Source organism: Choloepus didactylus, chromosome 22 (genome assembly GCF_015220235.1).
Source record: "Choloepus didactylus isolate mChoDid1 chromosome 22, mChoDid1.pri, whole genome shotgun sequence".
Lineage (NCBI taxonomy): Eukaryota > Metazoa > Chordata > Mammalia > Pilosa > Megalonychidae > Choloepus > Choloepus didactylus.
Genome location: NC_051328.1, coordinates 4,995,514 through 5,017,263, shown reverse-complemented (window position 1 = coordinate 5,017,263; position 21,750 = coordinate 4,995,514). Strand labels below are relative to the sequence as shown.

The following is a 21,750-nucleotide window of genomic DNA, read 5'->3' as shown; positions in this document are numbered from 1 at the left end:
GGCATGTGGACAACGAGGTATACCCACAGTCAGTGGGTTTCAGATGCATCGTGGGTTCATTTATTTAATAAACAGTTACAAATTATTAATAATAATAAATCCATTATCGCTCAGCGATGGAGATACAGACACGAATAGGACAAGGTACCTGTCTTCAGGGGACCCACTGGAAGGAAGTGGCAACAGGTTGCCCAGGCTTCTGCTGAGGCTGAGAAGACCCCCCTGGCCCAGCCCCCTGCAGGTAGAAGAGGCTCTTCAGAGAAGGGGGTCTCCTGCTCGCCCTTTGCACGTGTCTGGCCTCCCCCTGTTCTAGCTCTTGAGCTCAGGCTCCTGTGCCCAGCTCCCCAAAGTCCCCCCTTTGTGCCAAGGGACTGGGTCAGAGCCCGTGTCCTCCCCTCCCAACCATGGGGCGAGGAGAAGCCTGGCTCCACAGGGCAGACTTGCCTTGTCCATGGTGAGGGTCCCTCTCGGGGTGCCCAGGGTCCCTCCAAGCCAGGGGTAGCGGTCAGGACCCACCCATTCGCACAGGCCTGTGTCTTAGGAAGGAGGAGGGCACATGTCAGTTCTCCTGGAGGCTTCTTGGCTCCAGGGCCAATGTACTGAGGCCCCAGGGGGTGTGAGGAGGGGTAGCCTTGGTCAGGTCCCCAGAGGAGTGGCCTCTTTCTTCCTGTGGCCACAGTGTCCGCTCACCTGCCATTTGCCCACCCACCCAAGAGGGGTCTCTTGAAGTCTCTTTGCAGAACGGTGAAGATCTGCTCCCAGGCGACCAGCAGCTCCCCCTAAACAGGGAGCCCTCTGGGCCCTTTGCAAATGGCCCCTTCTTAAAGCTCTGCCCTGGACCCTCTAGCAGGACCCCCAAGCCTCAGGCTGAGTGCTCCCTGGGCCTCCCGGCTTCTCCAGGGGATTGGACCCCGACATCCCTGACTTGGGACCGGATGGAGCTTCAGGCTGCTGCTAGCGGGGGAGGGGGAGGGGGAGGGGGGGCCTGGGCAGAGCCCCCGGGAGGGAGCGGAGCAGAGCGCGAGTGGAGAAGGACACTCAGACCTTCGCGGGACGGAGGGAGCATTTGGCTGGGGGATGCCTCCATTTCCCTGGTCATCTTCCCCCACAAATGGCTATTTCAGGGCACAGAGCTCTCCGGAAGATCGTCCGCCCTGAAATAAAAGCCCAGCCTCCTTGGAGTGGGTCCGAAGAGGGCTGCTTATGGCCCATCTCTCTCTCATGGAGGGGAGTTTACATCTGTTAGTAAATTTAAATGAGGAGTTAAATGGGGTTTAGATGGCACCAGGAGAAGGCATGTCCTCTGCCTGATGGCTGTACAGGCCCATTATTGGTTTCTGGGCTTACACACAGGTGCTCTGTGGGGTGACTCCTGCCTCCTGGCTGAAGGGTGTCCCTCTGCCTCCCCCCAGCCCCCGGGGCCGGGCCTTGTGACTGAGGAGTGGGCTGAGAGAGAGGCTGGCAGTGTGGGGTGGGGCTGCCCCCTGCCTGCCTCCTTCCTCCTCTGGCCTGGGCCCCAGCTCAGCTCGGGAAAGTACAGGCTCACCAACCTCCATGCAGCAGAGCTGGAAGCTCCTGGAAGTCACTGGGCCCAGCCTCCTCATGTCAGACCTGGGGAAACTGAGGGCGCTCGGTTAGGAAAGAGGTGGGGGTTCTGTCCTGCTTCTGCCTAGGTGGGCACAGTGCCCCCCAGCTCACACTGGCCTCTCCCTGAGAGACTTTAACAGATAAAGAGGCTGGGCTCTGCCCCCAGAGATTCTGATGTGAATGGTCTGGGCTGGGGCCTGGGCCTCAGTATCTTTTACAAGTTTCCGGTGACTCCGATGTGCAAAAAGGTTGCAAACCAGCGGGTAGGTAAAGAGGGTGGCTTTGGCCTGAATTGATGGTGCTGCTGTTGGGACCTGTATCTGCCAGGCCACAGCAGCTGAAGGCCACGAAGGGGCACTGACAGCAGTGATATATATTAATGTGGTTCTCGCTCTCACCTAAGATTGCAAGACTCCCCCAAACCCCCTTTGACTGTCACCCAATTATTCAGGTGAGGCCGCAGGCTTGTCTCACGTGGGTGCGTCAAAAGACCTGTCAGCTACTAAGTGCCAGGTGTCGGGCCTTCCTCTTCGGCTGTGGCGCCCCGTGAGCAGGTCTGCTGCCCATAAAGCTGTTTGGAGGCACCAACCTCTGCCTCTGGAGGCCACCAGGGGCTTCCGCCCACTTCTCCCATCTGCAACTCCCTTGCTTTCCCCCCTTCCTGCCATTCCCACCCCTCCTTTCAGCATCACTGTGGCAGCTGGTCACGCTCTGCACTTTCTGTTGGATCCGGCCACCTCGAGTGAGACTTTCTGCTGGCCCCACGGCCTCTGCCGGGCACTGGGGCTCCCACGTGGTGGCCTGACACTCTCCAGCTGCCCGTGTCTCCCTGCACATTGAAGTCTTCTCTGCCCTGAGGCTGCAGTGGGGAGGATTCTCCTCTCCCCTAGCACTGTTGCTCTGTGTCGCGTGGGCCCCTCTGCAGTGCTGCTTGGGCCCAACGGCTTTTGAATTTCAATGAAAACCATACTTTCCATTTTTGTTGACAGCTTTTCTGTCTCTCTCAATGACTAAGAACATGAATCTAGGGGACTGTGTCAGGAGACAAATCAATGGGGCAGATACTAGAATCCTCCCTCCCCCATGCGCAAACCTTTGTTATAAAGGTAAGTGTGTCTGTCTGTCTGTCTCTAGATGGAATTCCATTTCAGGGGCACCCTTGAGACTGCAAGCAGGTAGGCTCTTGGTGACCTGCCCCCCAGCACCCAGACATGTCCTGTTTCCATGAGGAGACCTGAATTAGGCTCAGGCTGTCCTCCCAGGGGCCCCACCATCCTGGATGCAGAGTTTTACACTTTGGGAAGTGTGTTCTTGTGTAACGTGTTGGTGGACGGCTTTCAGTTCAGGGTGGACTGTGGGAATCCAGCTCGCACTGTTGTCCACTCCTGCCCCAACTTCTGCAGGCCCCTTCCGTCTCTCCATCCTGCTGTCATCCTCAAGTCAGCTGTGTGGACTCACCTTGGAGAAGAGGGACCATTGCCTCCCAGCATAGCTCCCCCTCCCATCTCATTGGCTAGAACTGGGTCACATGCCCCCCTGTAAACCAATCACCATTGGGTGACGAGGGACAAGCATGATTGGCCCATTCTCAGAGGCTGGGGAGGGGCGGAGCCTCTACCATAGCAGAAAGCCCTGGTGAGGAGGGTAAATACACACTGGAATTCTCCTCCCCGCCTTTACAGGTGTGTATTCACTTCCAGAGGCAGCATGACGAATTCCCACACACTTGGGGGCTTTAAACCACAGGCATTTGCTCTCCCACAGTTCTGGAAGCCAGGAGTCTGCAATTAAGATGTCAGCAGGCAGAGCTCCCTCCAAGGGCTCTAGGGGACTCTGGTGGTTTGCCCCAGGAAGGGCCATGCTCTTTTAATCCATTCCTGTGGTGCAGACCTGTTGTGAGTTGGACCTTTTGATGAGGTTGTTTCAATTAAGATGTGACCCACCCAAATCAAAGTGGGTCTTAATCCTTTACTGGAGGCCTTTATGAGAGGATAAAACACATACAGAAGCTAAGAGGTGAAACTCAGCCCAGAGAAGAGCCCCAGAAAAGCTGAGAGGAAACCACTGAAGCCAGAAGCTGGAAGCAACTAAACCTGGGAGAGAAGGACCAGTCAACATCACCATGTGCCTTGCTGTCTGACAGGAGCCCAAGCTCACCAGTACCCAGACTTCAGAGACTGTATCCTCCTGTTGGTGCCTTAATTTGGACATTTTCATGTTCTTAGAATTGTAAACTTGTAAGCTAATAAATCTCCTTTGTTAAAAGCCAGTTCATTTCTAGTATGTTGCATTTTGTCACCTTATGCAAACCAAAACAGGGTCAATCCATTTCTTGTCTCTTTCAGCTTCCGGTGGCCCCAGGGGCTCCTTGGCTTGTGGCCGCATCATTTGCTTCCACGGTCAGGGACGGCCTCCTTCCATTCTGTGTGTCTCTTATATGGACGCTCGTCGATGGATTTAGGGCCACCCAGATAATCAGGATGGTCTCACCATCTCAAGAGCCTTAACTCAATTATATCCACAGAGACCCTTTTACCAAATGAGGCAATACTCACAGGTTCCAGGGTTCAGGATGTGGACCTACCTTTGGGGGTGCCCCCATTAACCCCACTGCAATGTTCTTTACCTCTGTCAGCAAAGACAAGGGGGGTATGGTGACTGCTTTGGGTAAACAAACAGCAAGATGCCCATGTATCTAGCCAAAGGGGACCCACGTGGGCATCTGACCAGTGTAGCTGCCTGATCTGGCCACGCAGGGCCTGTTTAGAGGGGTTGGGTGTGCTTCTGGGTAAACTTTGAATTTTCTCTCTGCTCCATTTTCTCTACTGTCCCATTTGGTCTTGATTATGTATTTTTCTATGATCCCAGAATTCTCTCATTGTGCCTTGCTCAACATCTGAAAGCAGCAAGTGGCCAGCCTGGGGTTGAAAAGGAAAAAGTTTCTGGAGGACCCACCTGGGGCTAGAAGCCTTGAAGTTGCAGTGGGTCTGGGGCTTGTGAAGGGAAGCTGAGATGAAGGAGGGCTGGGTGGAGGCAGGGGACTGGCCCCGAAGGCCAAAGATGGTCTCCCGAGAGCCAGGCCCCTGAACCTGGGACTGGGGGTGGAGGGTGGGGAAGGACGTGCATCCCAGGGCACTTGGCGTCCTCTAGGGCCCCAGCTGGGAAGCCCACATTGCCGCCTTTCCTAAGCCCCCAGGCCTGAAAGCTAGAGGCCCAGGGAGAATAAAACAGCCTGGGCAAAAAGGCTCCAAGGCAGTTCAAAGCCAGGGAGAGACTGAGGATGAAGTTTTCAAGCCACATCCAAGGGGACGCCTTTTCATCTGCCAGCCTTTGAATCGGAATCAAGGCGGGCAAAGTTACTACCAGGTTAAAGTTTAAATGGCACAGAAAGGGGAGATGGGAAGATGAAAGGGCGGCCGTCTGGCCAGGGGAACAAAGCCCGCAGCCCAGCCCGGGCCCCTGGCCTCGACTGCACTAAGTTGCAGCAGTCGCAGTGAGGAGGGGCTGCGCGGCGGCCGTTGTTCGGCTTGAGAACGAGAGTAATTGAAAGGAAAGGTGAGCCAAGGAGAGGCAGCCGGCGCGTGTGACTGCCTGGATCATTAGAAAATAATTTAAAGGGAGCGGGTCTATGAAGCAGTTTCTCTTATGGAAATGCCATCATTGGAAAGAAAGGAAAGGGAGGGTGGGGAAGACTTTTCATTCTTTGAAATACAGTGAGCTTTTTTTTTTTTTTTTTTTTTGGCCTCACCTAGTACCGACTTGAATATCATTTGAAATCCAGTCATTTTGCAAACTTGTTGAACTCCCTAACTGCCTGGGCTGGGGGCTTTCTCCAGACTCTTGGAGGTTTGGGGGAGGCGGGGAGTTGGGATGAACCACAGGCCTGCATCTGCACAGGTGTTTCATTCTGACACCAGGCTGCCCGCGTCCTTGGGAGGCTCACCCCTTCTTTTAAGCTCCTTGCTTGGCTGGCCTCCCACTGTGAGTTCTGGGGTCTTGAATGTAGGAACAGGTGATTTAGCAGCATCTTTCACCCACACCTTTCTAGATGAAATTTCTCTGTCCCCAGCATCTGACTGGAAATCCCCAATAACATTGTTCGGGTCATCTGGAGTTAAAACCTATTCAAAACTGTTGACCTTCATCAAGCAGCTCTATGTGCCAGGCAGAAACTAGCAGGTAAGACACGGGCCCTCTGTTTCGGAGCTATGGTCTAGCTGGGGAGACGGAGGAAAAAACAAGCATGAACAATGCAGACTAATAAGAACTATGACAGAGGAGGAGCTGTGACTCGGAATGGAGGGGTGGGTGGCCCATAGCAGGAGCATCTAATCTGGTCTAGGGACTATCAGGGAAGGCTGCCTGAAGGAGGCGATATTTGAAATAAGTTGTGAGAATTCATTAGTCATTAGAGAAGGAGCTTCTACCTCTAGTCAAGATAGGGAGTAACCTAGACCAGATTTACCTTCCTGCCTGAACAACCAAAAAAACTGGACAAAAGGTAGAAGTCAAAAGATAGAAGTGATAGTTTGCAAGACACTGACATTAAGAAACAAAAGACCATGTTCCATGAGAGACAGGAAACAAACCAGATGAACCCTATAATCTCACCATCTTACTGCCTTAATCATGGCATAAGGAGGGGGAATCCAGTGAGAGACTGACAGATTCTCTGAGTGGAGGTGATGGAGCTGAGTCTGGAGACCAAGGTGACCAGAGTTTGCAGGAGAGAGGACCAGGGTGGAGATTGCTGCCCAGAGAGAGAAAACTCTGGAGATCTTCAGAAGGCTCCCCTTGGGGATCAGCAGAATACTAATCAGTGTGTGCATGTGAGGAAACTATCTGTGGCTGGGAAAGAACCATCCCAAGGATCAGAGTGAAGTGCCGAGAGCTCACACAGGACTGGGGGTAGTGCCTGTTCTGACCAGCCAGACGAGAAAACCTGATAAGTCACAAGACATTGGGTAGAATGCTCAGGAGGTCTTGCCTGAGTATTGGGAAGTCATTACTCCTAGACTGAGCATTATTCTAGCTATGCATAACAAACCTTAAAAATAAGACCCCAAAGGCTCAAACCATTTCCAAGTAACTTAACTTCATCCAGAACAAAGCTCAAACACTCATGGGGATATGAAATATTCAGCATCCAGAAAGACAAAATTTACTATGTCTGTCATCCATTTACAAATTACTATGCATGAAAGAAACAGGAAAATATGACCCATGATGAGAAAAATCACTCAATTGATACAGATGTTAGAATGAGTAGACAAGGACATTAAAGAAGTTATTATGACTATATTCCATACGTTAAAAAGCTAATTAGAGTTATGGAAGATATATTAAAAAAAGACCCAAATTAAACGACTAGAAATGAAGACCACAATGTCTGAGACTGAAAAGTACTTCAGATAGGATTGATAGGCAATTACACATTGCAGAAGAAAATATTAGTGAACTCAAAGACTTAGCAATAGAAACTATCCAAGGTGAAATACGCGGAGAAAAAATAATAAAAAGAAAGGAAAATAGGAGAAAAACACGTGTGCCATGGGTCAACATTCAGCAGCCTAATATACATGTAATTAGAGTTCTAGAACGAGAGGGTAGGGTCAGAAAACATATTTGAAGAAATGATAGCTCCAAATTTTCCTAACTTTATGGAAACTATAAACCCACAATCTAAAAAGCTCAATGAACTCCAAGCACAAAAAACATGAATATATTACACCAAGGCGCATCATAATCAAGTTGCTCAAAACAGTGTTAAAGAAACAATTTTTAAAGAAGCCAGAAGAAAAAAAGCCACTTTATGTACAGAGAAACAAAGATAATTATGACAGCAGATTTCTTATTAGAAACTCTGCAAGTGAGAAGTCAGTGGGGCAACATCTTTAAAGTATTCAAAGAAGAAACTGTCAACCCAGAATTCTATACCTAATGAAAATATTTTTCAAAGACAAAGACAGAATCAGGGAAGAAGATGGTGGCATAGAGAGGAGTGAAAGTTAGTTAGTCCCCCCGGAGCAACTAATAAACAACCAGGAACAACTAGTAAATGATCTGGAATGACTGCTGGGGGACGATCGTGACTGCCCACACATCGTGAATCAACCTGAACTGGGAGGAAAGCCTGAGACTGCAGTGTGGAATCTGTGAGTAGAAACTGCGGATCCCAGCGGGAGCCCCCTTCCCCCATGGCAGCCCGAATGGCAAAGCCTTGCTGTGATAGAGAGCAGCACTCGCTGAACAAGTGAATATACCTTAGTCCAGCTTCAACTGGGCTTTTAATTGGCAAACATGGACTGCTTAATGCAAACTGCAAATCCCCAATAAGCAGACAGAGGCTTTTAGTGGCGACTCACCTTAAAGAGTCAGGGGACTTCTCTGTCTCGGGAGGGGGAGCCCAGATGACCGGCTGCTATATCTGGCTGATGGGCTAAACTGGAGGCTGTGGAATGACCCTGAAAGGGGGCTTTCTGTTCCTCCCTTTTCTTCAATTAATTTTTTTTTGTAGAATATAACATCTATACATAAAAGTGATAACTTTCCAAGTGAAATTTAACAAATAGCAAACTCAAAGAATATTATAGATCACAATTCCACAGTTCCAGTTATTCCCTTGCTATGAAACATAACATACACACAAAACATGATTTAGCTAGTAGATATATAGGAAATTTCCAAAGTTACTATGAATTATAGTATCATAGTTTCAGTTATTTCCTTATTGTGAAATATAGCATATGAACAGAAAGGTATAGCTTTCAAATTACAATCTAACAAGTAGCCATACAACAAATTTCAAAGGATATTATGGATTACAGTTCCACTATTTCACTTTTTTCTTTCTAACTATTCTAATACCCTAGCAACTAAGGAAAAGAAAATTATATAAAGATTCAGTATTCATAATCCTTTGTTAAAATTCCATCTTGTCTGTTGCTACCCCTTCCTCTAGTTTAATCACTTTCCTGATTATCAGGGATGTCTAGGCAGTGACCACTCTAAACTGCTCATGTTGAACAGGGGTGTCGACTTTATAAGCAAAGGGGACATATCTAGTTGATGTTTGTGCTGGGTTGGATGTAATATGTCCCCCAAAATGTCATTATCTTTGATGCTATCTTGTGTGGGCAGAAAAAGTATTGGTGTTGATTGGGTTGGAGACTTTTGGTTGGATGTTTCCATGGAGATGTGGTCACTCAACTGTGGGTGAGATCTTTTCATTGGATGATTTCCATGGAGGTGTGACCCCACCCATTCAGCGTGGGCCTTGATTAGTTTACTAGAGCACTATATAAGCTGAGACAGAAGGAGTGAGCTCGCTACAGCCCAGAGGGACACTTTGAAGAATGCACAGGAGCTGAGAGAGGAGCCAGAGAAGCTAAGAGAGGACAAATGCCCCAAGAGCAACTGAGAGTGACGTTTTGAAGAGGAGCTGCAGCCTAGAGAGGAGAAAGCCATTTTGAAACCAGAACTTGGAGCAGACACCAGCCACGTGCCTTCCCAGCTAACAGAGGTTTTCCGGACCCCATTGGCCATCCTCCAGTGAAGTTACCTGCTTGTTGATGTGTTAACCTTGGACACTTATGGCTTTAAGACTGCAACTGTGTAACCAAATAAACCCCATTTATAAAAGCCAATCCATTTTTGGTGTTTTGCATTCTGGCAGCATTAGCAAAGTAGAACAATGTTCTTGAAGAGGTGTCCCTTGTTTCTCAGTGGAGAAAGCCTCAGCCATTTTCAGCTCACAGCACTCTGCAGTGGAGAAAGCCTCAGCCATTTTCAGCTAGCAGCGCTCGGACCCAGACAAGGGTGGAGATAGCAGAGTCAGAGAAACAAAGAACCTATTTAAATGCAAATAAAATCACCCTAGGGAGGGCATCTTCCCTAAGAGGAAAGAGGGGGTGCCTAGATCTACCACCTGCCTTCCATTCAGAACAAGACCCTAGAGCCTGGGGGAAAACAGCCATAGGCCACACCTCCTTACACCAATCAGGAGCTACAGGCTGACAGATGCCACCTGCTGGGCAGGTTAGGAAAAGCACAGTAGCTTGAAGCCTCAAAGATTGCATCAGTCTCCTAAGACACACCCCCAGGGAAACCAGATACTGAATATTTCCTCCTCCTGGGGCCTGAGCTTGTTCTGGTCTGGGAAAACCTGATTGGGGTAACCAAGGAAACCAGATGCCTACACAACAGAAAACTACAACCTACACTAAGGAAACGTTATGGCCCAGTCAAAGGAACAAACTTACACTTCAACTGAGATACAGGAATTTAAACAACTAATGTTAAATCAATTCAAAAAGTTTAGGGAAGATATGGCAAAAGAGATGAAGCATATAATGAAAACACTGGGCATATACAAGGTAGAAATAGAAAGTTTGAAAAAACAACTGGCAGAATCTATGGAAATGAAAGGCACAACACAAGAGTTGAAAGACACAATGGAGACATACAACAGCAGATTTCAAGAGACAGAAGAAAACACTAGGAACTGGAGGACAAGAAACCTCAAAACCTACACACAAAAGAACAGATAGGGAAAAGAAGGGAAAAATATGAGCAATGTCTCAGGGAATTGAATGACAACATGAAACACATGAATGTACATGTCATTGGTGTCCCAGAAGGGGAAGAGAGGAGAAAAGTGGCAGAAGCAATAACAGAGGAAATAACCAATGAAAATTTCCCATCTCTTATGAAAGACATAAAATTACAGATCCAAGAAGAACAGTATACCCCAAACAGAATAGATCTGAATAGGCATACACCAAGACACTTAATAATCACATTATCAAATGTCAAAGACAAAGAGAGAATCCTGAAAGCAGCAAGAGAAAAGCGATCCATCACATACAAAGGAAGCTTGATAAAACTACGTGCAGATTTCTCAGCAGAAACCATGGAGGCAAGAAGGAAGTGGTGTGATATATTTAAGATACTGAAAGAGAAAAACCACCAACCAAGAAACCTATATCCAGCAAAACTGTCCTTCAAATATGAGGGAGAGTTTAAAATATTCTGTGACAAACAGATAATGATAGTATTTGTGAATAAGAAACCTGCTCTACAGGAAATACTAAAGGGAGGTACAGACAGATAGGAAAAGACAGGAGTGAGAGGTTTGGAACACAGTTTTGGGTGATGGTGGCACTGCAAGGTAAGTACACTGAACACAGATGACTATGAATATGGTTGAAAAAGAAGGTTAGGAGCATGTGGGACACTAGAAGGAAAGAGGAAAGATAAAGACTGGGACTGTATAATGCAGTGAAACCCAGAATGCTCAACAATTGTGATAAAAGGTATGAATATGTTTTTTCATTAGGGAGAACAAACATATGTCAACCTTGCAAAGTGTTAAAAATAGGGAGGTATTGGGGGAAAAATACAATCAATGCAAACTAGAGACTATAATTAACAGAAACATTGTATTATGCTTCCTTTAATGTAAGACAGGCAATATATCAAAGCTAAATGCATATAAGAGGGGGGCACAAGGGAGGGGTATGGGACTCTTGGCATTGGTGATGTTGTCTGACTCTTTATTCTACTTTAGTTTAATGCTATCTTTCCTTTTGGTGCTTCCTAGCAGTCATGTTTGGGTTTTTTTTGTTTGTTTTTTGTTTTTTTTTCTCTTTCTTTTTTCTTTTTCTTTTGTCTCTCTACCTCCTTTGACTCTTCCTCCCGATTTGTGGAAGAAATGGAGATGTCCTTATATAGATAGAGGTGAGGGTGGTGAATACATAAATATGTGACTATACAGGGAACTATTGAGTGTTTGCTTAGGACAGAATGTACGGTGTGTGAACAAAACCACCTTTAAAAAATGGGTTGATGAAGAAAACTTGAGGGCACTATATTGAGTGAAATAAGCGAGACACATAAGGACAAGTATTGCAGAATCTCATTGATATGGACGAATTATAATATATAAACTCATAGACATGAAATATAATTTTCCAGGATATAGAATGAGGCTAAAGAAGGGGAAGTGCTTTCTTTTTATGAGCAGAATGTTCAACTGGGTTGAACTTAAATGTTTGGAAATGAACAGAGGTGATGGTAGCACATTGTGAGAATAACCAACAGTGCTGAATGGTGGGTGAATGTGTCAGAAAGGGGAAACTTAGAGTCATGTATGTCACTAGAAGGAAAGTTGGAGGTTAAAAGATGGGAATGTATAAAACAGTGAACCTTGTATTGAGCAATGTCTGTGATTAACTGTACAAATATTAGAAATCTCTTTCATGAGCCAGAACAAATGTATGACTCTATAAATAGAAGTTAATAATAGAGGGGCATATAGGGAAAGATATACCTATTGCCAACAATATACTACAGTTAGTAGTATTTTAGCATTCTATCATCAACAGTAACAAATGGTCTATACCAATATGAGTCAACAATGGAGGGGGGTGGTTAGGGGTCTGGGAGGATTCGAGTTTCCTTTTTTTGTCTTTATTTCTTTTCTGGATTAATGAAAATGTTTTAAAAATTGAAAAAAAGTTAATTGTGGTGATGCATGTACAACTCTATGATGGTACTGGGGGCAATTGATTGTACACTTTGGATCTTTGGATAATTATATGGTATGTGAACAATCTCAATAAAAAACACACACACAAAAAAAACAAACAAGCAAACAAAAAAGGCAGAATCCTTTTCCAGATGTGCAAAAGCTGAGGTAACCTGTTTTAAATACAAAGACACATATAGGTTAAACGTAAGAGGATGGGAGGATTGTGGGAAGATAATAGGGTAGAAGGTTCTAGAATTCAGTCCTTTCACCACAACATCAATTACACAGGCAGATACTGTCTGAAACAGCTATTTGTAAACTCCAGAGGCCAGTAGAACACAGTCCAGGGAAGGACAGAAGGACGAGCTTGGTGAATTACGGTAAACACTAGTAAACTGCTCTCTCTGTGTGGCAGCCACCAGTGCCCATCCCCCACTCCTGCAGCAGACCCTGCCTTGCCCGCTGGTGACAGAAAGGGATCTAAAAATCCTCTTTCCTAAGACCAGGGGTGGGCACAGCTGATCACTGATCATGGCTTTTGATTAGCAACTTTGCATCACTAGGGACTCAGGTCTGAGAGAGGTCATTGTTCCAAACCACCCCAGACAAAGGCAGCAGCTTAGGAGACTTAAACACATAGCACTTCCTCAGGGCTGTGGGGGACAGTGAGCTGAAGGGCTGCACTTGTTGGGCAGTCAAGAAAGCTCAGCTTTGGGGAGCCATGGGAAAAGTTCCTGATGACCCTCCTGATCCTCCCCACAGGGCACTTTGGAGCTGGTCTGTGCTCTGTTCATGGGTCCATGGCCCTGTTTGGGCTGGGAAAGACTGATGTGGGAGACTCCTCCCTGGTGTGCCCCCTACCAAAATTTGCCCTCCAGGTTAAAGCAGCTTGAGACAATGAAAGGAATGCAATAAATTACAGAGGCGGAAAGTCTGGGGCAAAAGCTTGTCTGCTTTAAACATCAGGAATGGGAGGTCTGTGTCTTGGGAGACAGAGGGACATTCAAACTCCTGTAAACAGGGGAGCTCCAAGACAACCAAAAGGCACTAGCCCAGGACAAGACACGGGCTGGGAAAGAACAGCGAGGACCCTCACTCTGCATTTGCCTTGGGCAGACCTCCCTGATAAGAGGACTGAAGCTCAAGAAAATCTCTGTCTTATCACCAGTTGGTTACAGAATCAAGAAACAGACATCTCAGGGAATAAACTCCAGAGTTAACATTTTAGAATATTAACATTTACACTGTGCAACAAAAGAGTAGAAGACAAGCAAAGCAACAGGAAGTGATGGTCCAGCCAAAGGAAGAGGATAAAAATTCAGAAAACAGCAATGAAGAAGACGCGAATGTAGACATACTGAACAAAGCCTTTAAAACACTGATCTTAAAAGTGCTCAGGGACCTTCCGGTGCCAGGTGGGGCTGCTGTGGCTCTGCTGTGGGGTGAGGCAGCTCGTGGCAGGACACGGTACTTGCACGCTGTTCAGTTCCTTTTTGGCATCGAGATGCCTAAGAAAGCTGGTGCAACGAACAAGATTTGACACCTGAAGCCATAAATGTAGCCATTGCAGCACCTCTCTCAGAAGGCGAGGCTAATGCAGGGCTCTGTCAATACCTTTCCAAGGTCTTAGAACTCAGGAGGAGTGATGTGGTTTTGGATAAGGGTGGTAAATCTCGTGAGAAAGTGGTGAAGCTTTTGGCCTCCACAACTCCAGAAGTGATCTTGGAGAAATTGAAAAAGCAAGCTGAAGATAAGTAGAGGCCAGAAATGAAAAATACATCCTTGAGAAACGTTTTACTGCTAACAATGAAGAGGCTGTTAAATAGGAAAACATATTTAAACACAGAAAAACATGGGAATATATATTTTTGATTAAGAATAATACTAAAAAAAAGAAGTAGGAATTAAAAAAGTACTATACATTGATTTCAGGGTTTAAAATCCCTGACCCAAAACAGCTTGGAACATGTAACTATGATTTCATGGCACTATAAAATAACAGAGCTGGGAAAGATATTCAAGATGATTTCACTTCACCCCTTTCATTTTATGATGGAGCTTCTAGTTTCCAAAGGCTGAGAGACTTAATCAAGATCACACCATATAAGATGGTACTAGAACCCAGATCCCTTGATTCCTAGTTGAATGCAGTTTATCCTAATTATAAATTAAAATGATATTTCCATTCGTGCTTTCTTGTTTAGAACATTTCTGGAATTCTGGAGATTGCCTTCCAATCCAGTTACCAAGTGACAGAGGAATACTTTTCACTGCATTGTAGTCTTACCTTATATTTTAAAATGCTTATCTAAATTCACAAATGTTTTCTACATCTTTTTTAAAGCCATAATGAGCCTTTAATGAAGAAGTAACTAAGAAAAATCCAGGCTTGTAATTTATTGAAGTTAATTATAATTTCAAGAAGTCAGTAAATGTTCTTCTCCTCGGAACATTGATGGTGACTGCATGTGTCAAATCCAGTAGTTCATGTGAATCTCCAAAGATCCTTAAAAGAAAAAAGAGGATCCGGAAGCTATCTTCAGTATTTGTAAAAGCTTTTCAGAAATCACACCTATATTAAAGCTTCAAAAGCTAATAACAAATGTCTTCTTTTTACATATTCAGTGCAAGTCATGGTAACTTAGTAAGGTAAATAACTTGATCTCCTTGTGCTAATCAGAAGAGCTGATTTGTAGTTGTGTGCTTTGTCTAATAAGTACAAGAGAATGTATTGATAGACAAATCTTTAGAAACACAAAATCCACAAAAGGGACCAATAATAAAAATTCTTGTTGGTAAGAGCTGGAAACCACTCATCTGGAAAAAAAATGCTCAGGGAAATGAAGGAAAATACAGAGAAATAACTAAAGGATATCAGGAAATGTGGAGAGCCGTCTCCCGGGACGGGCATAGCGCATGCGCTGTAAACCTGCTCCAAAGTCCCCCCGCCCATCGAATGAGCCAAGATGGCGCCCATATCCTGCTTCCGCTTATGACGTGCACACTCACTATTCCTATCTGCCAATTGAGTGCATATGCGCGGCGCTAGATCATTGGTTATGAGTAGAGTACTTAAGAGTTTGCCCAAGCGAACCTCGGGGAGACAGCCCACTAGGAGCCGTACCTGACGGCCACATCGAGGCTGCTCTCCCGCGAGGCACTCTGCCCCGCGTGGAAACCTGTAACAGAGAATGCTTATCTAGCTTCAGTAAAAGACTTGCTCTCGCAACCGCCGTGTGGCTCGAGTCGTGACTTCCAGCCAGGTCAGTTTGCGTGGTCTGCATCTCTCTCTCTCTCATCCCTTGTTTCTCCCCTCGCCGGCCGGGGAACAGGGGTCGAGCGGGGCGGCGCCGGACAAGTGGTGGCCCGTACGGGGAAGCTCCTCCTCCTGCCTCGCTCTCGACGGTCCCTCTGTGAGGAGAGCAGCGCTGCGCATCGAGCTTACGGCGGACTTCCCGCGCCTGATCAACGCGAGAAGGTGAGTGCGTCTTATTACATGATAGTTAGGGCCCGTGGGTTTTCAGGTGACCCCGGGGGACTCGGAAGAGCTCTCCGAGTGACTGAAGTATAGTGCCGACTGCAATCATGGGGCAGTCCGGAAGTTCACCTCTCTTAGCTCCCTTAAAGAACCTTTTGAAACAACGGGGTATCTCGGTCAGGAAAAGCTCCCTTCAGCGTTTTCTTGATGATGTTGATACTTTTGCCCCTTGGTTTGCCTGCACCGGCAGCCTTAGCCTACCCTCTTGGATGAAGCTCGGTCGCGACATAGACCGAGCGCGCCAGACGGGCGTGTGTATGGACCCGATTCTAGTACCCATATGGGAGACCGTCCGTGCGGTCCTTGAACTAGAATCGGCTGCCGGCCTAAGCCCGTCCTCTGCCTTGCAAGAAGCACGGTGCGCGCTCCAAGAAACCCAGTCAGTTTCGTCAGCGGACGGCTCCTATAAGGGCAAACCGCCGGAGTCCAGTGACTCTGACTCAGAGTCAGATAGCGATACTGGCGAGGAGGCGGAAGCATCCCCGCTACTTGAGTGGGAGGAGCCTCCCGCCACACCCGTGCGGCCTTCCGCCCCGCCAATGTCTACCGCTGCACCCCCAGGGACACCCCAGCTCCCAACTGACGCCTTGGGCGGTCCCACCAAAGGACCTCGCCGAGAGCTCCCTCTAGTGGCCATGCCCAGTAAATGTAATTATCCTTTGCTGCCAGACCCGGAAACCTCGATGGGCCGGTCAGGGGAGGGGCAACCTTTGCCGTACCCCCCGCCCGAGTACACAGGCCCTCAGGACCCTTTGCCATTAGGTAGTGGTGGGAGACATTTCTGGAGATGGAACCCTTTCACAACATTTAGACCTTTTGGCATGCTGGGTGGCTACCAGCCACTTGAGCCGCAGCCAGTCTCAGAAATGTACCCGGTTATTATCAATCCCCAAGGTGGCAATCAGCACGAATCATATGATTACAAACTATTGAGGGAATTGAGGCAGGCCGTCCATCAGTATGGCCCCAATGCCCCTTATACCTTGAACATGATCGAGAACCTCTCTGCTCTAAATCATACACCCGCAGATATTTTTCAGCTAGCCCGTGCTTGCTTGCCGTCAGGCCGATTCATAGATTGGAAAGCATGGTTTGAGGAGTTAGCTGAAGAGCAGGCCGCAAGGAATGCGGCGGGGAGACGTGGCGGGTGGAATGCTGACATGCTGTTGGGGAGAGGCGCCCATGCCCAGAACCAAACGGGTTTCCCACAAGAGGTCTACGCCCAGATCTTCCGCTGTTTTGTGGGTGCCTGGAAAAAGCTAACAGGTAAGGGAGAGGCTCAGGCCTCACTCAGCAATATACACCAAGCCTCCGACCCTGCTGATGATGGCGACGACCGACAAGACGATAATAGTAGGACTGACCACCCCGCGGTTGCCCAAAAAGAGGATCGGTAACTCTGTTCTTTGCTCTCCTATAGCAATCCTTCTAATCTGCCTTTTTCTTTTTTAGTGGAACTGTGGTAGCGCAGGAGAGTGGTCTTTGGGGCCTGTGGCATCATCCCCCGACCCTGGCCCCATTCTCTGCTGGGTCTCCCGCCTCTCCTGTGTTTTTCACTCGTACCCTGTCTCTAGGTCTCCACCACCTGCCTTCTGACAGAAATATTTCCTCCACAAGCTTCAACGAGTCCTTCCCCCTCACCAATGACACACTGATCCTCTCTTTTGCTAACCTCTCTGTCAAGGTTGTCAACACCACAGTTGCGGCGAATGCTACTTGTGAAACTGGTAATGGCGAGTTAAGTAAGGGAGTCTTGCTTGAATTTCTTAACGTTACAGGGAAGAGCCGCCAGTCTTGTGAAGGGATCTTGAGTAAAAATGAGACTCAAAGGTGCCTTTTCCTTCCGGGGTTTGCTCCTACAGTCTGCAACCGCTCCAAAGACCCGGATGCCTCGCCGCCCCGCTATCCTAGTGTATCGCCCAAGTTATGTCTGGCTCCCCGTCAAGGCAACCGACTGGGTTGGCCCTGTTTCTCAAGTTGTTTCACTTAACAATATCCCCTTCTCTAAGTCTAGGCGTCCAAGAGGCATACCTTACCCGAGACGTGCTACGCCGCCACAATCAGATGCTGAACTTAAATTTCCAGGCCATTCAGAAACTCCTAGCGGAGATAGATGAACTTGGACTAGAAATAGATGGACTCTGGAGAGTTCTCCAGCAGACGTGTGATACCCGATGGTTATTCGGGAGGCTTTGTGTCACCCCGGTTAGGGTGAACTTGACAGAGGAGCAGCAAGATGTCGCCGAGTGGCTCAAGGACACTTATCTCCCCAACTTCACCAATCTCTCCGACCAAGTGAAATCCGACCTTCAGGGACTTGAGAACATTAGGAAATTGAAGCCTGTTAGTTTCGACCTTTCCACACTGGGCGAGACTGTAAAAAATCTGTGGGACCAAGTCACCTCTTGGTTCTCTTGGCCCAATTTGACTAATTGGATTCTCTTGATGGTGGGACCATTGGTGGGATTAGTCATTGTTAAATCTTTGCTAGAACGCCTGTTTCAAGCGCGGCAGTACCGTGTTACCACTATGATGGCTATGTCCTCCACCTTTGATACCCCCAACAGCGACCATTCTGATGGCCATACCCCATCCTGGCCGCCTCGGGCGGGGCACTCGGGAGCGAGGTTTGTAGCTAAGCGCGCAGCTGTGTCCCGGGTATAACGGGCGACGCCAGCAGTCATAATTTTTGTCTCAGGTAGGTCCCTAAGGCAGAGTCATAGTTGTGGCCAGACTTGACTCTAGCCAATGCATAGGGACGCCTAGTGACGCCTCCGACTCTGGTTAATGCTATCCCTGCCCCCGCCTTTGTCCCCCAGTTGCAAGGCAAAGCACTGCAGGGAGAGTCATGTTGTTTCCAGCTCACGGACTCTCCTGTCTCCATATGAGGTGAGCATTCTGGTCGGTGCTAGAGGCTCCGCCGCTAAATGGCTGAGACCTAGTCCAGACTCCCCAAAGCACCGGAACAAATTGTGAGCCATCTGGGTTCACGGGAGCACACTCATCACTGGGGACACTGGGTCGATATAAATAATAAAGGGGGAGATGTGGAGAGCCGTCTCCCGGGACGGGCGTAGCGCATGCGCTGTAAACCTGCTCCAAAGTCCCCCCGCCCATCGAATGAGCCAAGATGGCGCCCATATCCTGCTTCCGCTTATGACGTGCACACTCACTATTCCTATCTGCCAATTGAGTGCATATGCGCGGCGCTAGATCATTGGTTATGAGTAGAGTACTTAAGAGTTTGCCCAAGCGAACCTCGGGGAGACAGCCCACTAGGAGCCGTACCTGACGGCCACATCGAGGCTGCTCTCCCGCGAGGCACTCTGCCCCGCGTGGAAACCTGTAACAGAGAATGCTTATCTAGCTTCAGTAAAAGACTTGCTCTCGCAACCGCCGTGTGGCTCGAGTCGTGACTTCCAGCCAGGTCAGTTTGCGTGGTCTGCATCTCTCTCTCTCTCATCCCTTGTTTCTCCCCTCGCCGGCCGGGGAACAGGGGTCGAGCGGGGCGGCGCCGGACAAGGAAAACAATGAATGAGCAATATGAGAGCTAGAAATTTTTAAAAGGAACCAAACAGAAAAACTGGAGTTGAAGACTGCAATAACTGAAATGAAAAATTGCCAGGAGGGTTTTGACATCAGGTTGGAGCTGGAAGAAGAAAGAACCAGCAATCTTGAAGACAAGACAATTGAAATGAGTCATGCTGAGGAACAGCAAGAAAAAAGAATTACGAAAAGCAAAAATAACCTAAGACACTTTTGGGACACTGTTTCAGTTTGCTAAAGCTGCCAGAATGCAATATACTAGAAATGGTTTGACTTTTGCAATGGAGATTTATTAACTTACAAATTACAGTTCTTAGGCCATGAAGATGTCCCAACTCAAGCCACCAACAGGACAATACCTGGGCTCTGAAGACAGGCTGCTGGCATCCAGGACACTCTGCCACATGGGAAGGCACATGGCAGCATCTGCTGGTCCTTCTGTCCCAGCTTTCATTGCTTCCAGCTCCCAGCTTCAGTGGCTTCAGCTTTTGTGGGTCCTGTCTTAGCTTCTCTGGGTATTTGCTCTGTAAGCTTCTTCCATCTCTCTTAGCTTCTGTGTGTGTTTTGTCCTCTTGGAAAGGACTCCAGTCAGAGGATTAAGACCCACCTTGAATGAGGTGGGTCACATCTCATTTGAAGTAACCTAATCAAAAGGTCCCACCCACTATAGGTCTACACCCACAGGAATGGATTAAAAGAGCATGACGGTCCCAGAGCTGCCGCTGCCAAGTCTAGATCTAACCACCGCATGCTGCAGACGACCGCTCGACGTGTAGTCCTGGTTCCTTTCCATTCCAAGTCTAAAATGGCAGCTCTCAAGGATCAGCTGATTCAGCATCTTATTAAGGAAGAACAGACCCCTCAGAATAAGATTACAGTTGTTGGGGTTGGTGCTGTTGGCATGGCCTGTGCCATCAGTATCTTAATGAAGGAATTGGCAGATGAATCGGCACTTGTTGATGTCATAGAAGACAAATTGAAGGGAGAGATGATGGATCTCCAACATGGCAGCCTTTTCCTTAGAGCACCAAAAGTATTCTCTGGCAAAGACTATAGTGCGACTGCAAACTCCAAGCTGGTTATCATCACAGCTGGGGCACGTCAGCAAGAGGGAGAGAGCCATCTTAATTTGGTCCAGTGTAATGTGAACATCTTTAAAGTCATCATTCCTAATGTTGTAAAATACAGCCCAAACTGCAAATTCCTTATTGTTTCCAATCCAGTGGATATCTTGACCTATGCGGCTTGCAAAATAAGTGGCTTTCCCAAAAATCGTGTTATTGGAAGTGGTTGCAATCTGGATTCAGCCCGGTTCTGTTATCTAACGGGGGAGAGGCTGGGAGTTCACCCAATAAGCTGTCATGGCTGGGTCCTTGGGGAGCATGGAGACTCTAGTGTGCCTGTATGGAGTGGAGTGAATGTTGCTGGGGTCTCCTTGAAAAATCTGCACCCTGAATTAGGCAGTGATGCCGATAAGGAACATTGGAAAGAGGTTCACAAGCAGGTGGTCGACAGTGCTTATGAGGTGATCAAACTGAAAGGTTACACCTCCTGGGCCATTGGGCTGTCTGTGGTAGATTTGGCAGAAAGTAAAATGAAGACTCTTAGACGGGTACATCCAGTTTCCACCCTGATTAAGGGTCTCTATGGAATAAAAGATGACGTCTTCCTTAGTGTTCCTTGCATCTTGGGACAGAATGGAATCTCAGACATTGTCAAAGTGTCTCTGACTCCTGAAGAAGAGGCCCGTTTGAAGAAGAGTGCAGATACACTTTGGGGGATCCAAAAAGAGCTGCGATTTTAAAGTCTTATAATGTTGTATCACTTACTGTCTAGGCTACAACAGGATTTTTGTTGGGGATTATGCATGTTGTCCTTTTTATCTGGTCTGTGATTAAAGCAGTGATATTAAAATGACCTAGGGAAAACATCAATTTCTTAAAGTTAGAAGTAGGAATGATTCATAAAACCTCACAGCTATATCCTGATGCTGGATAAGATACTTGTCTCGGATAGTCCAAAACTGGTTAGTAGAAAATAGTTCACCTCTGAGGCACCAGTGCCAATGTTGCACATTTTGCAATTGTCTTTCAAACCCGAAGAATGCATGGTTACTATGTATTATATACCTTCTGGTTCTATTATCCAAAATGCCTAGTCCAACTTCTTTCCCCCCCAGTCAGTCACATCCTGGACTCCAATGTATAAATCCAATGTTGCATGTTTTGTGCATAACTGTTCTAAAAGATCTTGTTTTGTGTACCAAATGTATCAAAGTGGTGTACACCGCCATGTAATGTAAAAAGAAAGACTACCCGTAAACAGTGCAACCAACTATCCAAATGTGTCATACCATTTAAAACACCAAATAAACCATGATCAGTGAAAAAAAAAAAAAGCATGACTTTTTCTGGGGTACACACAGCCTCCAAACTACCACAGATACCACCAAGTGTATCAGTGTACACATTGCAGGAGTCCCGGAAGAAGATGAAAGAGAGAAAGGGGCCAAAGGAATATTCAAAGGAATAATAATAAAGAATTACTC

General features: G+C 47.3%; 1 protein-coding gene and 1 long non-coding RNA gene across 3 annotated transcripts in view; one reads left to right on the top strand and one right to left on the bottom strand.

Annotated features, from left to right (window-relative positions):
- Positions 1 to 14,501: 14,501 nt before the first annotated feature.
- LOC119518659 overlaps positions 14,502 to 21,750 on the bottom strand; it is a 50,785-nt gene continuing 43,536 nt past the window's right edge. Inside the window, exon 3 of the long non-coding RNA XR_005213810.1 lies at positions 14,502 to 14,624. This is a non-coding gene — a long non-coding RNA (uncharacterized LOC119518659). The remainder of the gene's footprint in view (positions 14,625 to 21,750) is intronic.
- LOC119518658 (L-lactate dehydrogenase A chain-like) lies at positions 20,008 to 21,222 on the top strand. 2 transcript variants are annotated; one of them, XM_037815936.1, is made up of 2 exons: positions 20,008 to 20,694; positions 20,964 to 21,222. In XM_037815936.1, exons 1-2 carry the CDS (start codon positions 20,008 to 20,010, stop codon positions 21,036 to 21,038), a joined length of 762 nt encoding a protein of 253 aa, XP_037671864.1. In that variant the 3' UTR covers positions 21,039 to 21,222. The 2 variants fall into 2 exon arrangements, with proteins under 2 accessions (XP_037671864.1, XP_037671863.1); XM_037815935.1 differs by having other exon boundaries at positions 20,008 to 20,257; positions 20,426 to 21,035.

Bases quoted from the DNA above. Each gene is read 5' to 3' on its own strand.
- LOC119518658 (XM_037815935.1), top strand. From the start codon at position 20,008: ATGGCAGCTCTCAAGGATCAGCTGATTCAGCATCTTATTAAGGAAGAA. The intron at 20,258-20,425 runs GTGCGACTGCAA...TTTCCAATCCAG, and splicing joins ATTCTCTGGCAAAGACTATA to TGGATATCTTGACCTATGCG.